This window comes from Papaver somniferum, chromosome 4, assembly GCF_003573695.1.
Source record: "Papaver somniferum cultivar HN1 chromosome 4, ASM357369v1, whole genome shotgun sequence".
Lineage (NCBI taxonomy): Eukaryota > Viridiplantae > Streptophyta > Magnoliopsida > Ranunculales > Papaveraceae > Papaver > Papaver somniferum.
In genome coordinates, this window is record NC_039361.1 from 73,253,625 (window position 1) to 73,270,481 (window position 16,857).

The 16,857-nt window shown below is 36.4% G+C and overlaps 1 protein-coding gene across 1 annotated transcript; it reads right to left on the reverse strand.

Annotated features, from left to right (window-relative positions):
• Window positions 1–14,459: 14,459 nt before the first annotated feature.
• Window positions 14,460–16,324, reverse strand: LOC113275890. The gene is made up of 2 exons (XM_026525462.1): window positions 16,032–16,324; window positions 14,460–15,960 (listed from the first exon to the last, which is right to left on the reverse strand). Exon 2 carries the CDS (start codon window positions 15,916–15,918, stop codon window positions 14,839–14,841), a length of 1,080 nt encoding a protein of 359 aa, XP_026381247.1. The 5' UTR covers window positions 15,919–15,960; window positions 16,032–16,324; the 3' UTR covers window positions 14,460–14,838.
• Window positions 16,325–16,857: the final 533 nt, after the last annotated feature.

Below are 16,857 nucleotides of genomic sequence, written 5' to 3' on the forward strand. Positions count from 1 at the left end.
TTGAAGTCTTTGGTTCATCTCCTTCTGCTATACGCACTTGGTAATAACCTGAGCGCAAATCCAACTTGGTGAAAAACTTGGCCTTAGCTAATCTTTCAAACAAGTCTGCCATTAGCGGAATTGGGTACTTGTTCTTCAGAGTTAGCCTGTTCAAAGCTCTATAGTCTACACACATACGAAGCGAGCCACCTTGCTTCTTTTGAAACAGAACCGGAGCACGAAATGGAGATTTAGAAGGTTGTACATAGTCTGCCTCCAGCATTTCAGAAATATGCTTGCGCATATCCTCAAGTTCTAACGGTGACATACGATATGGTGCTTGTGCAGGCAGCCTTGCCCCTGGCACCAAATCAATTATATGATCGATACTTCTTCGGGGTGGTAGCTTCTTAGGCAGTTCTGCAGGAATTGTGTCTGCAAACTCTTCTAATACCTCAGCTATTCCATCCTCAACTTCTACTACCTTTCCTGGTTTGATCTCAACCAACATGCCTAGGAAAGTATCCAAGCCTTAGCGCATACCTTCTTTCACCTGAATCGCAGACAAGTATGGCTTAAGTATCTGGTCTGGTTCACTTTGCCTCACCACAGGGACAAAACATGAATATTGATGGTGCTATATCAATATCCCATTTCTATGAGGTAATGGCGACGCCTTCGCCGCACAAAATAAATCCATGCCCAAAATCAGGTCATAATCATCCATGACCATCACTAGAAAATCTAGTTTTCCTTTCCATTATCCAACTTGCACATATGCATTGCGAACTTTCCCTCGATTGGCTTGTGGTTCTGCGTTAACATATTTGATGCTGCTAGCCGCGCTAGTAACTGTTAAGTTCAATGCCATGGAAATGTCTGGATGAAAAAAACACTTGGTAACACCGGTATCAGCCATCGCTATGAAACCTGACACACTAGAATTTCATCTTAAAAATCTTTGGTTGAAGCAAGTGAAAAAAAATCAGACTAGAAACCCAATACCAAATCATTTCATTGTTAGATTTAAAATCGGGATCATGTTAATTGGGTTCTTGAGAATGCTCCTTAGACTGAATGGTTTTCTCTTTATGGTGAAGCCATATAACTCTTTTGTTCAGATAGAAAAGATGGATTTTAGAACTCAAGAATTTTGGGTGGATTTCAAAGATCTCCCTCCAGAGATATTTGATGAAGAAAACGTTCAAGTTTGCCGGGAAGTTACAGAACTCGATCCTGAAGATGGAAATCCAGTGGACTCAAATGTTGTTCGTGCAAACATCAAAATCAATGTGAAGACCCCGCTCATCAGAGACCTTTTAACAGAAAATGGTGTTGGTTATACACAATGGGTTCCTTTGTACTATCAGAAACAACCAGGAAATCTCTTCCCAACATGCTTCATTTTTGACCATGATGATAAAGAATGTGAAGAAAAAAATAGGCAATTTTGTAACAGCTCTTGCTAAAAAAGCTCTTTTCAAGTTTGGCCAAACAAATTTGTCACCGCAAGATGTTATAGATATAAATTCACTATATAGCGATGGCTCACTGATGCGTGTCGTAACCACAACAAATTAATTAATATTTTTCTCACTAATTAACAAGTAATATAGCGATAGTAAGGATCGTTCCCACGAGGAGCAAGAGGTTTTAGTTGTCTTATAATGTCACAAAAAAGGGGGGGGGTTTAGATTTTATAAGGTAAAAGAATAAATAAAGCAATTAATAAGATAAAGTTGAAATCAATAAGAGAGATTAGATCAAGGAATCCTTCTTCGTTGCAAAACAATGATTCAAGTTATGTTCTTTTTCACTTTTTATTAGTCAGAGATTATCACCAACCGTAGGTAAAGCATCTAGCTCAGTGTTAAACCCCTAAATCCCTAGTATCACCGGATACGGAAGTTCTCGACTACCGGATTCTATTCACCAAACCACCTAGTAGTAGCTCACTCAAGATGTAATTTAGTTAAACACATTAAGATTTATGAATTTATTAGGTTGATATTAGTAGTTAGACTCTTAGCTCAAGGTCTACTTGTTAACGTTGTTTCCACACACAATTGCTCCACGGAATCCCTCCGAAAGATCTCGTGTTTGCTACTTGTGTAAAGAGTCAAGAAACGATTACTTATCTCCTAACTTTCACTAGCTTTAGATCAACTAACAAATTAATTTACTATGCATCCTAAACAATCTATCAATCAACCATGAATGTATAAACATTCCTATTAGTAAAAACAAACGATAATCATGTGAAAACTTCAAATTAGATTTAAAACAAAACTCAAAACATGTCAAGAACTAGGAATTCATCCTTAATCAATAAAATTAGCTACTCATGCTAAGAAGTTCACACAAAGAATAAAGAAAAGAGAAGTGTTGTGTGTGTAAAATGTGTGTAGAGAGGTGTAGAGAACTTCTCTATTTATAGGCTTCAATTTCCTAGCAATCCTCTTAGGAATAGAATCCTTATTCCATAATATCACCACTTTCCCAATTTGAGCCTAATTCTAATTTTTAAGTCCAATTCTCCAAATCTTCCATCTTCTCTTTCCATATCCAAGCCCAATTCTTCATCTAATTCAAGTCTAAGTCTTCACACCCATGAGAAGAATCCACACAAAAAGCTATAATTTTTGGGTCGCCGGAAAAGTCCTCCGGATCACCGAAAATCGGCCTGGAAAGTCGCCGACGGTCACTGGATATACTTCTCTGTCGACGGAATATCCATCGTTTAAGTTAACAGTCAAACTAACGGTCATCGTCAGTCAATCGGGTCAAAGGAAGGGATGTCAGCCGAGTCAGTTATCGAGTCAGCTTCTAACTCGGCTGACTGGTCTGAGAAAAGTGAGCTGGATCGGTCACTGAGTTGACTCATCAGAGGGAAAATTTAGACAGAGTTTCCTCTGTTTCAGGTGTATTCCCAGGCCAAGTTCGGGCCATTCTTTCAGCTCCATACCTTCGACATTCCTAGCATACATCTAACAATTATAGTCTTCATTCCTGCAGCAGAGCTTCACTCATCAGCTCAACACCAATCTCTAAATCAAACCCATTTTCTCCTTAGCAGCAACAACTCAATTTCTCGTTGTTCTTGACAGAGGCAACACATCCCATCTTATCAATTCTCGGAATTACTCAACAGAGATCAAACCCATCTTCTATCAGCCCCTGAATTCTCAACTCAGCCGCAACATCAGTTCCAGCTTTGTTCGATTTCTTGTTTGTTCAAAACTCACATCAACATCAATTTCAGCCAATCCTGAAGCGTCACCAACAACATCAGCATCTCTCAAATTCAGTTCCACCATAAACCCCATTGCAGCAAGAACCCATTTTCATTCTTCTCAACTATTGTAGATGCAATTCCACGGCATTTACCCATGAAAATCCTTGTTATTCTGTCAAATCCATCTCTTATCATCACCAGCTTCGAATCTTAATTCAAGGAACCCTAATTTAATAAATCTCTTCCTCAATGGAAGCTCCATCTTCACATAATTCTTCGACCAACAGAACCCATACTTTATAATGAACCCAGGATCAGCAGCATCTTCAATTCTCGCAGATCGAACCCATTTTCAATTTCATCTCAGATTCAACCTCAATCAATTCTAATCCTTATATATAACCACAAACCCATTTCATTAACAGCATCACGCTCATCTTCCATGATTCAATTTCAGTTGCAGACCATCATCAATCTTCAATGTCAGCAACCACAATTTCTTGATTTCATTCTCAGTTAAAAACCCGTAAATCTCCTTCTTGTCATCTCAATTCAGCAAAACTCAACAATCTCTTCTCACATTAACAACATCTCTGTCGATCTCATTAATTCAACAGCAGATCCCCTTTTTCGGTCAATCGGATATACAGCGGCTGCTGTTTCTCTCGTCTCTGTTTCAGGAGTAAATAATGACTGAGAAAATGAGGAACGATAGAATAAATTCTCGGTTTTAGGGTTAGGTGGTTTGGGGATGGATAACGGTACCCCACTGCAGGCTAGGAGGACACCCCAATGGATATCCTATAACATGTGGCCACCCCTTAACATCAGCTGGCTGGGCTCCCAATAGTATTTGCCAATGACATGACAAATTTATCCTTCTTTCTCAATTTTGGATGATTTCTTCTTCTTTTCTTCCGCATGACTCCAAAGTAGCTATAAAACTCAAAACACACGTAAAATGCATAATTTACAAGAAAAATAGCAAAGAAAGCATAAACTCTAGATAGTAAATACGGTGTATTCTACACCTATCAAATTCCCCCACACTTAGACTTTGCTAGTCCTCGAGAAAATAAAACTAAAACTTACAACTTCAAAGCTTTCTAGCGTCCCAAGCATCCAAAGAGATATGAAGACATAGAGTTTCTGCATGCTAGTAATAAGAAGTTAGAAATACCAAAGAACATGTTCTCATTCTTAAACGTTGAGTGAGAAATAACCACACCATAATGAGAGAACGCGTGTTTGAGAAGCGATCAATAAGCATTTCGCCTCGACTTCTGCCTAACCAAAAAAAAGGTTTTATGAAATTGCACTCAAAGGACTACTTTTATGGTTTTCACATGTGAATTCCTGCAACACGTTGAATGGTGGGAAGGACAACTTCCGAAATATTTTAACAACCCACATCTTTTAACATTTTGAAAAACCATTTTTATGACGATCTCTAAGAAAGGAAATCAACCACTATTATTGAGGATGAGATTACTTACTCACCTTCACATACGATTGCAATGATGATAACACCACTCTCACAACATCCAATAGAAACGTCTTCCGCTCCTCGTTTTTATGTTCTTGGTCTTCGTCTTTGGTTTCAACTATTGATGATAAATTCTCGAACTTCGTAGATCCTTGACAATTTGTAACCTTTTTCCTTAAAATCCTTGTTGCTTGAAACTTCTTTATAAATTTTTCTTCCCCACGGCTTATTAAATAAATAAGAACCAAAAATTTCTCTTGTCATCATTTTTTTTCATTTTTTTTATATATATTTTTTTTATTTTTCTTTTTTTTAGAGACAAGAGAGATAAAATACAAAACAAAGTGAAAATAAAAACAAACCATGGTCGTGGGAAAAGTACTTTACCGCTTGATTCTTCACAACTTGTATCGTCTCGAAATCATAAACTTCAATAATCCTCACCTTTTGATTTTCTTTGCTCTAGTAAATAAGTCTTCAACTTGGATATAAAATTACGCTCCTTATATGTAAGTCTTCAACATGTATATATAAAAATCCTCTCATTATATGTTGCTTTACTTGGATATGAAATTTACTCTTTTCTTGTTCCATTGCTTGTAAACCTTGAACGTTTTCAACTTTCCTTGTAGATTTTTATGTCGCTCCCTTGTTGATGATGATGGTGTTTCTATGGATCCGTTGTTGTCGAGAGAGAGAATGGTGCTAACTGCAAATCGAACTACAAGAAGGAGGCTTTCATATATAGACGTCACCCTCATGATTGACAAAATTAGAACTCAAGAGATCAAAGAGTAGTGCTTATATTGGTGGGAGGTTGGGTAGCTCACCATTCTACCCTGAATTAACGTACGGTGATACACACTCAAAAGAAAGCTCTTTAGTTATTTATAAAGAAATCTGTTCGGTACCTCGCATGATATAAATAGGGTAGTCTCCACTAATGATTGATCAGCAACTCTAATAATGCATTTCTCCCTGCTCCTAATCTGCATCACCGGCATGATTAAATCCATTATTTAACACTCTAACAAGCAAGAAATCCGAAATTAGTTCCCTAACCCTTCCAAGTTCAGTTATGTCAGTCAGAATTCTCTATGTAAACATACTTAGAAGTATGCTAGTGACTCTAAAATCTCTAAAAGTTAGAGGTTGTATGCAATTTTTTTTTTTTAAATATGCTTAACCACTCCCCCACATTTAAACCTTACATTGTCCTCAATGTAATTGAATCATCCAAGTAAAGTCAAGGTGGGAAATCCTAGTATGATATGGAACAAGAAAAAATAAATAAACAAAACAAAAAGAAAATAAAAAGTAAAAGGATAAGGATAAGAAATACAAAACCTATGGGTTGCCTCCCATTTAGCGCTTGTTTTAAAGTCGACGGCCCGACTTGGTTTCTTGTAAGATTCACTCCCCATATACTAACAATCTGAAAATTTGGGGATCCACCCACAGTACCTGTTTTGCAAACAATAACTCCATACAAATGTTAGCACAAGAAAATAATAGTAATGTTATCGCTCGATAGAAATTTCCCCCACACTTAGTCTTGTCCACACTCGGAAGTGCATAAAGAACATAGAATTTGGGAACTTCCATGTATTCCTCCTGGCAAACCTGCATAGTGTTAGCATCAAGTGTTTCCAATGGTGGATATCTAGAAACAAAACCATCCAAAAACACTTTTGAAGCACATACATTCAAACCAATAAGAGGTAAAGGAGAAGAATCAATATGCAAAGGGTTTGACAAACCTTGCACAATTTCTTGTATTACGGAATCCTCTTCATCTTTAAAAAATTCAAGTGAATTACTTACCTCTTGTATATCGTGGTCCTCTATCAAACCTTGCAACCATTCTTCGTCGTTTTCTACCTTAACCAAAGTCTCGGCATCATTAAAATCATTGGCAAGTTCAATTGGGTCTTCCACAAAATCAATGAATTTGGTTTCATCCTCTAGCATCATCTCTTCAACATTCTCATCATCGGAATCGGGTCATTCACTAAAATGATTTTCATCGGTATAAATTGTAAGATCTTGTGAGGGTGTTACACCGTTTATAACAATAGGTAAGTCACACCCAATCTCCTCTTTTTGAATAAGTGAAGGATGGTTATTATGATCCGGAGTTGGAATAACTTCCTCATTGTTGCAACGCTCATACACTACCGCGGACTCATTTCTTTCCCTAAGGAATTTTTTAAAAGCACTAATTGCATCTTTCTCAAGCTCTACCTTTTGAATAGGTGATTGATCATTATTAAGATCAAGGCTCGAGTAGGCTGCACTAGCGTCATCAAAAGTCTCCAAAGGTTGGTCCTTTTCAAGACAATCATCTTCACTTTCAGACTCACCATAATAAGAATCTTAACCGGTTTCATAACCTTTATCCAGACGTCGTTTAAGTTCCATATGAATGGTCCTACTAATTTCTGCGACAAGCTCTTCCGAGGTTCCATCATCTTCCAACTTGTATAATTTATGTGCAAGTTTCTTGACGTTCACACTTCACACGCTTACCACCGTTGGCTACAATAGGTTCTCTTTCCCAGGACTCTTCCCTTTGAATGGGTGAATGATCATAACTACGATCCAGAGTCGGATAAGAAAAAGTGTTGCAGAAATTGGTTTGTGCGACGTTCTTTTTATCACTGTCAAGTTGGTATGGTATTTGTCGCATATCTTGCAATTCTTTCATAATCTGCATACAACTCGAATGAAGCCATTTAGAAGTAGACTTATCCCACCTTGGTGCTTGACTTACATACCTACTACAAGGTTGTTGATATGTATGAGAATATCCATAAGGTTTTGTAGGAAATTGATCATAGCCAAAAGATTGGTTTTGATTGTATCCTAAAGATGGTTGGAAGTTGCCATAATGTTGAGGTTGAAAACCGTATTGATTGTTGTAATATGCTTGCTCTTGTCCACCGTACATGGAAAACTGGCACCTGAAATAAAAAATATAGAAAACAAAGTTAAAAACAAAAATAAAACGAAAATAAAAACAACTAAAGCTGCTTCGCTGCTCCCCGGCAGCGGCGCCAAAATTTGATGCGTGTCGTAACCACAAAAAATTAATTAATATTTTTCTCACTAATTAACAAGTAATATAGCGATAGTAAGGATCGTTCCCACGAGGAGCAAGAGGTTTTAGTTGTCTTATAATGTCACAAAAAATGGGGGTTTTAGATTTTATAAAGTAAAAGAATAAACAAAGCAATTAAAAAGATAAAGTTGAAATCAATAAGAGAGATTAGATCAAGGAATCCTTCTTCGTTGCAAAACAATGATTCAAGTTATGTTCTTTATCACTTTTTATTAGTCATAGATTATCACCAACCATAGGTAAAGCAGCTAGCTCAGTGCTAAACCCCTAAATCCCTAGTATCTCCGGATACGGAAGTTCTCGACTACCGGATTCTATTCACCAAACCACCTAGTAGTAGCTCACTCAAGATGTAATTTAGTTAAACGCATTAAGATTTATGAATTTATTAGGTTGATATTAGTAGTTAGACTCTTAGCTCAAGGTCTACTTGCTAACGTTGTTTCCACACACAATTGCTCCACGGAATCCCTCTGCAAGACCTCGTGTTTGCTACTTGTGTAAAGAGTCAAGAAACGATTACGTATCCCCTAACTTTCACTAGCTTTAGATCAACTAACAAATCAATTTAGTATGCATCCTAAACAATCTATCAATCAACCATGAATGTATAAACATTCCTATTAGTAAAAACAAACGATAATCATGTGAAAACTTCAAAGTAGATTTAAAACAAAACTCAAAACATGTCAAGAACTAGGAATTCATCCTTAATCAATAAAATTAGCTACTCATGCTAAGAAGTTCACACAAAGAATAAACAAAAGAGAAGTGTTGTGTGTGTAAAAGGTGTGTAGAGAGGTGTAGAGAACTTCTCTATTTATAGGCTTCAATTTCCTAGCAATCCTCTTAGGAATAGAATCCTTATTCCATAATAGCACCACTTTCCCAATTTGAGCCTAATTCTAATTTTAAGTCCAATTCTCCAAATCTTCCATCTTCTCTTTCCATATCCAAGCCCAATTCTTCATCTAATTCAAGTCTAAGGCTTCACACCCATGAGAAGAATCTACACAAAAAGCTATAATTTTTGGGTCGCCGGAAAAGTCCTCGGGATCACCGAAAATCGGTCTGGAAAGTCACCGCCGGTCACTGGATATACTTCTCCGTCGACGGAATATTCCGTCACGGTACCATTTAAGTTAACAGTCAAACTAACGGTCATCGTCAGTCAATCGGGTCAAAGGAAGGGATGTCAGCCGAGTCAGTTATCGAGTCAGCTTCTAACTCGGCTGACTGGTCTGAGACAAGTGAGCTGGATCGGTCACTGAGTTGACTCATCAGAGGGAAAATTTAGACAGAGTTTCCTCTGTTTCAGGTGTATTCCCAGGCCAAGTTCGGGCCATTCTTTCAGCTCCATACCTGCGACATTCCTAGCATACATCTAACAATTATAGTCTTCATTCCTGCAGCAGAGCTTCACTCATCAGCTCAACACCAATCTCTAAATCAAACCCATTTTCTCCTTAGCAACAACAACTCAATTTCTCGTTGTTCTTGACAGAGGCAAAAAATCCCATCTTAGTAATTCTCGGATTTACTCAACACATATCAAACCCATCTTCTATCAGCCCCTGAATTCTCAACTTAGCCGCAACATCAGTTCCAGCTTTGTTCGATTTCTTGTTTGTTCAAAACTCACAGCAACATCAATTTCAGCCAATCCTGAAGCGTCACCAACAACATCAGCATCTCTCAAATTCAGTCCCACCATAAACCCCATTGCAGCAAGAACCCATTTTCATTCTTCTCAACAATTGTAGTTGTAATTCCACGACATTTACCCATGAAAATCCTTGTTATTCTGTCAAATCCATCTCTTATCATCACCAGCTTCGAATCTTAATTCAAGGAACCCTAATTTCATAAATCTCTTCCTCAATGGAAGCTCCATCTTCACATAATTCTTCGACCAACAGAACCCATACTTTATAATGAACCCAGGATCAGCAGCATCTTCAATTCTCGCAGATAGAACCCATTTTCAATTTCATCTCAGATTCAACCTCAATCAATTCTAATCCTTATATATAACCACAAACCCATTTCATTAACATCATCACGCTCATCTTCCATGATTCAATTTCAGTTGCAGACCACCATCAATCTTCAATGTCAGCAACCACAATTTCTTGATTTCATTCCCAGTTAAAAACCCTTAAATCTCCTTCTTGTCATCTCAATTCAGCAAAACTCAACAATCTCTTCTCACATTAACAACATCTCTGTCGATCTCATTAATTCAACAGCAGATCCCCTTTTTCGGTCAATCGGATATACAACGGCTGTTGTTTCTCTCGTCTCTGTTTCAGGAGTAAATAATGACTGAGAAAATGAGGAACGAGAGAATAAACTCTCGGTTTTAGGGTTAGGTGGTTTGGGGATGGATAACGGTACCCCACTGCAGGCTAGGAGGACACCCCAGTAGATATCCTATAACATGTGGCCACCCCTTAACATCAGCTGGCTGGGCTCCCAATAGTATTTTTCAATGAAATGACAAATTTATCCTTCTTTCTCAATTTTGGATGATTTCTTCTTCTTTTCTTCCGCATGACTCCAAAGTAGCTATAAAAGTCAAAACACACGTAAAATACATAATTTACAAGAAAAATAGCAAAGAAAGCATAAACTCTAGATAGTAAATAAAGTGTATTCTACACCTATCACTCTCCAATAACTATCAACAAAAAAGTCTATAAGAAGAAAGTTGTTGCTGCTAACAAGGTGGTATTTCAAAGACCATCAGATGGATATAATGTTACTATTGTTTTCTATGAAAAAGTAGGAAGTTATTCAAATGCTGGTGAAGGCTCTAGTCAGAGAAGGAGTAAAAGAAACAGAGAAAATGTTGCTTGGGCTATCAACTTTGAAAACGATATTTATATGGATGCTACAATTCAAGGTGACAACAATGTGTACCAACATGATCAAGAAATACAAGAACATGACCATAACCAAGGAGGGGATTGGGATCAACATTGCAATGCAATCACTACGTCCGAGTACTCTGCATGGCCAGAAGTCCAGGTATTCAATCTCTTACTCTCACCAAACTGCTTCTAAGTTCATCTTACTTATTTAAATATTCTAAAAGGTTTTAAATTTTTTTCTTTTTTCCATTCACCTTTTGTTTGTTTACACAGAAACTCTGGACAAACGAAAATATTAGCTTGGAATTGCCAGGGCATTGGTCAAAAGGACACTAGAGACCATGTTAGACACTACATTGATAGTAATGATCCTGACATAGTTTTTATATCAGAAACCAAAACTCATGATACTAAAACAAATTATTTTATTAGATATTTTGTTTTTCCTGAATATTGGTCGCAGTCTTCAATTGGTCTATCTGTAGGCATTGCTCTTCTTTGGAATGATGGAATAGTACTGAAAATAGTAAATGAGCAAAGAAATCAAATAGAAGTTATGGTCACAACTGGTCCCCAAAATGATCAATTGTTACTAACCTGTCTTTATGGAAATCCACGATATAAAGAAAAGAAAGCTCTATCGGAATCTATTAGTTCTAGAAGACAAAACATGCAAATCCCATGGATGATCATAGGAGACCTGAACATCACCATCAACTCTCAAGAGAGGATTTCAAATGCAGCATCAACCCATTCTAGCATCAACAATCGCATTAAAGAGTGGCTTCTTCAAACTGATTTGCTTGATGTCAAATTCTCGGGGTATCCGTATACATGAAACAACCACAGACAAAGTAATCAACTTGTGTTAGCCAAACTAGATAGAGATCTTGCTAATACAAAATGGCATGACATCTTCCATTCAACAACAATATAGTCTTACAGATTTTGGATTAGATCACTCTCCAATTTTTCTATACACAAATCCAAAAGAGAAAGACTTCAAGAAACCATTTAGAGTCTATGAAAACTGGATTCAGCAAGACTCTTGTAAAGAAATAATATCTAATACTTGGAGTCAACCACAACAGGGTTTCGTAGCTTTCCAAATAGTTTCAAAGTTAAAACTCAGTAAAAGTGAAATCAAGAAATGAAACTATGAAGTCTTTGGTGATGTCAATCAGCACATAAAAGAGGTAGAGATGAAAATTCAAGATATCCAAATAAAGCAGCAAAAAAATAATGGCAGAGTCATGGAAAACCTACATCAAGATCTCAGAGTTGATTCATTATGAATCAACTTGGTTTCAGCAACAAGTGTTGTCATATGGTTAATCAGTGCATAGGAACTACTTCAGTTTCTATTCTTTTAATGGTTCTTCATGTCATCCTTTCAATCCAACAAGAGGTCTACGACAAGGAGATCCAATATCTTTGTACCTTTTTATTCTTTCTATGGAGGGTTTCTCAAGAATGTTATGTAAGGCAGAAAGTTTAAAGAAAATACAAGGCATCAAACCCAGTTAGCATAGCCCAAGCATCAACCATCTTTTATTTGCAAATGATTTGCCTCCTATTATGCAAAGCCAAAAATCAAGATATAAGGAATCTACTTGACATCATCAACAAATTCAGCTCAGCTTCATGCCAAGTCATAAATTTCAACAAAACAAGTGTGTTCTTTAATAAACACGTGAAGCCTCAGAGATGTTCTCAATTGACAGGATTACTGCAAATGAAAACTATGGGCTTAAATGAAAAATACCTTGGTTTACCTCTCTTTTTGGGAAATAACAACAAAAAAGGTCTTAGTCCCATAGAAGAAAAAGTGTTGAACAATCAAGCTGAGTACATGGCAAGGAAAAATAACTGATCAAGCTGGAAGATCAACTCAAGTGCAATATGCTCTAAGTACTATAGCAAACTATCAGATGGGTTAAAATACCGAAGTATGTGACTGATTAAATTGACAGAGTGCAGAGAAGATACTGGTGGAGCAAAGATAATCATAAAGGCACAAATCCAATAGCATGGATTTATGTATGTAAGCCAAAAAGACTAGGTGGAATGGGTTTCAAGAACACCACTAAATTCAATGATGCACTACTTGCAAAATTAGTATAGATAATGATTACTGATCATAATTCCCCATCTGCCAGAATTCTAAGGGCTAAATATTTACACAACAAAGATCCTTTGTATGATGAAATTAATTCTCAAGGCTCCTGGATTTGGAAAAGAATTTATAAAGGTCTACAAATAGTGAAGAAGTATTATGTCTGGAGTGTTGGTGATGGTTCAAGTATAAAAATTTGGAGACATAACTGGATTGGAAATGCTCATCACACTCAGCTTTCAAGGGCAGCTCAATATTCAATGAATAATGAAACAGTTCAGTTGTTGATCCAACAAGATAACAATCAGTGGAATCTTCAAAAAATAAGTCAAATATTCAATCAAACTGAAAGCAGAACCATCCAAGACATAAGAATTTCTGGAAATGATAAAGATTTTATTAACTGGAGTTTAACAAGGAATAGTACTTTCACTATGCAGTCTACATATAAAGCTTTAGTTCAAGAGGTTAATAGCAACATCATAAGCAAAAAATTACAAAACTTTTGGCTGTAGATTTGGCATCTAAACCTACCATACAAGCTAAATATCTTTCTGGAGATGCTTAAATATATTCTACAAACAAGATTCAAAGTTGGCAGACATATCCAGCTGGATTATTACTCTTGTCCTTTCTGTAAGCAAGCTCCAGAAACGGATACTCATATCCCGACGCAATGTGATCTTGCAAGAGTTATTTGGTTCACCATCCTTTCAGAAGCAATACACTCTCAACAACACTTTAATTCTCTGCAAAGTTGGATCAAATCTTGGAGTCAGGACCAAAGCATCATCTCTTTTAAGAAGGAGAAAAGTATCCTTTTAGTGGCAAATCTGGAAACGTCATCATGTGCACTAGAAAATTATGCACAAAATATAACATCTTATATTGTGAAACTAACTCTGTCTGCAGGTCCCAAGTCACCAAAACCAAGAAAAGAATGGGAGAAACTACCGGTAAATTGGTGGAAATTAAATTTTGATGCAGCTTTGAACAAAGACATTAAAATCTGTGGTACTGCTCTAATCTTAAGAGATTGTGCAGGGAGATGCTTGGAGGCCATGGTAAAAGTGATGAAAGCCAGAGATGTTGACCAAGGTAAAGGTTTAGCCATTCTTGAAGCTGTTGAATGGATTAAAAGTAAGGGATGGAAAAATATCATCATAGAAGGAGATTGTAAGACTGTTATTGAAGATGTGACTTCAAATTTTATTAATTCTTACTGGCAGGATCATAAACTCCTCTCGGATGTAAATAGGACCATAAAATCCATTAATAATATCAAGTGTGTTTTCTTTGCTAGGATTGGTAATGTAGCTGCTGATGGATTAGCCAAATATGCCAAAAAAATATGAATGTAATCAAGTGTGGTTTGATCTCCTACCAGGATGTATCTCTCTGTTCCAGAGAAGACACTTTGTAATCTGTTTTCCTTTCACTAATGAATTTGCTTCTTTTTTTTAAAAAAAGTGTAGTATTTTCCTTCATCTCAAAACTGGATTTCATAGAAAGTGCCGATACTCATCTTTGTTTGTGCAAGGAGAGAATAAAAAAGAGAAAAAAAAAATGAAATCTAAACCTATATTAATTCTTATATTTCTTACATCTAATTTAGTTTTTATCAATTTTGACATTGTAGTGGACCAAACTTTAAAAGGAGAGTATAAAACATTAGTTGGGATATAGGAAATGAAATATTTTGGGCCCAACAATTTGAGGCTCTAGGCAATGGGCTCTGCGGCCTCTGCCCAATCACAGCAAGAAGGAACACTTCAGTTTTATTCTCACTACGGCTCTTAAACATAAGTTGTTTTACAAAGGTAAAATACATGGATGAACATTTCATAACACCTCAAAGTAACAAAACCTAGTTGAATCCAGATGCCATAAAAGAACTTCAGCATAGAACTGAATACAAAGGTTTTGTACACTGCAAGCTTCTGCAGTTAAAACCAAATCTGGTGTCTGATTATCATTCCGGGAGATAGGAATCAGAAGTGGGAGTATAATAAGCGAAATATTCACTTATCAAGCTGAAGGAATCATTGTTGCTACGAGTGCTTGATCTTCCTTTTCTGAGGTTTCCATACTAGATGAAGACTTGCATATGAAGTAGAAAACTGCACTCATGATGTGGTCGATCAGAACAATAAATGAATACATAAACACTAACAGCGGCCCTTCCCATAACCTAGAAGACCCATCTCCATAGCTCACTGTATTAACTCTATGATCATACAACCCTTCCACAAACGCCATTCCAATCATGGACCCGAAAGATATCAGAAGACCAACTTGAATCTGTCCTTGAATCAGGGAACTCGATTTAAGAATAGCCCGTCTACCCGATATATCTTCCAAGATAGAGATCACAATTGAAAGTTTGCATACAATAATAGAGTTGGCGAATATAACAACAAACACCAATCCCACCACTACAAATGGATAAGTAATCATATGAGGTGGAAAGCCTAGGTATGAGAACACATTGCAGATCCCGATAACAAAAACAAGAAACAAGGCAATGCAGCTAATTATAAGCATACATACCGATAAATACGTCCATAAAAGACGTTTCCAGATCTTACCGATGACAGCAAAGAACTTGGAGTTGTGAAAGTGTGTTCTCAGATAAGTGCAATCAACAGCATAAACAGTTGATGCTTTTGATAGTAGTGAAAATGTGATATAAAACGGCAACATAAATGTGAAAGAAACAGTCATTTCGGATAAGCTTATGCACAACTTTTTAATAAGAGGCTTCATAGGCAGTCCGCTTGACTGCCCTACTAACATAAGCTTAGTACTTAGACTCTTCGCCAAAGATTGATCTAGCAATAAATTAGACAAAGATATTGCAGATAAAGGACAAATGAGTAGAAATAATATCAACATGAAAGCCGAATTATCGTATCTAAGTATTCTTACAGCTTCCCTTAAGATCTCTAATGCATCCATTGAATCAAATTGTTGATCAATACAAAAACTTCTGCGTCTATCGGAATCCAAAGTTTCCATTTCAAACACATGTAATGGTGTTTCTTCGCCATCACTATTGTTCAAATCAATTGACTCTATTTGTTCACAATGCCCAACTGTCACCTCCATTGAAATCAATAGAATAAACCTCTAATTGCAGAAATATTCGATCTACAGCAGCAATTAACCAGATTCAATAAGAAGAGATCAGATCTTGTATAAAAAACTACAAATGTTAGTACCTTTAATAGACGATTCAAGCTTGAAAACCCTAGAAATGGAAGTAAGAACCTTCAGTTTCAATTCCTGTATTTGAAATACTGATAATTAGGGTTTTACTATTGGAGGGATATTTCGAATTAAGCTTAATTTGAATTGAAGAAATGAATCAAGAATTGATGAGAAAACTTTGAGATTTTTCCAGTCGGAAGAAATCGAATCCAAAAGAAGAAAACTAGATGCGATACAATACCAAGTGTGTCTTTGAAGAAGTAAAGAAAGAGTGTCGGTTTGGACATTTGGATCTTTTTACCAGGAACACCCGATTTAAACTAGATCACTACTTGCGCGTGGAACGCTGACGAAACTGTAGTGTGTAAATGAAATTATTTTTACTTCCACTTTTATACTTACGGTAAATCAAATTACTTGTACCGTTGTGCATTTACTTCCAAATTTTTTATTTATTTTATTTTTCTTGCAACAATTTAAAAAAGAAAAATCCAAAAAAAAAAAAAAAATCCATATTTTAGGTAAATCTACAAATTTGTTTTAAAACGGATTAATCTAAGAGCATGTTCTATAAAAAAAAATTACATAAATTTTATTGATTTCAACTAATAATTGTCTATATTATGAAAGGAATGGTTTTCCCAATCCGACGGCTCTAAGTTTGATTTTTTTATAATTATACATCACAAAGTTGTCATGATAAACATAGTTACAGCAGCACATGACAAGTCTAGTGCAACAACAACTACAACAATATGAGATTATCTAAATTGGGATCCCGGTGCCTCTTTTTACTGGCAATTCGAATGGTTTGTAATAATGATACACCTTTAAGGT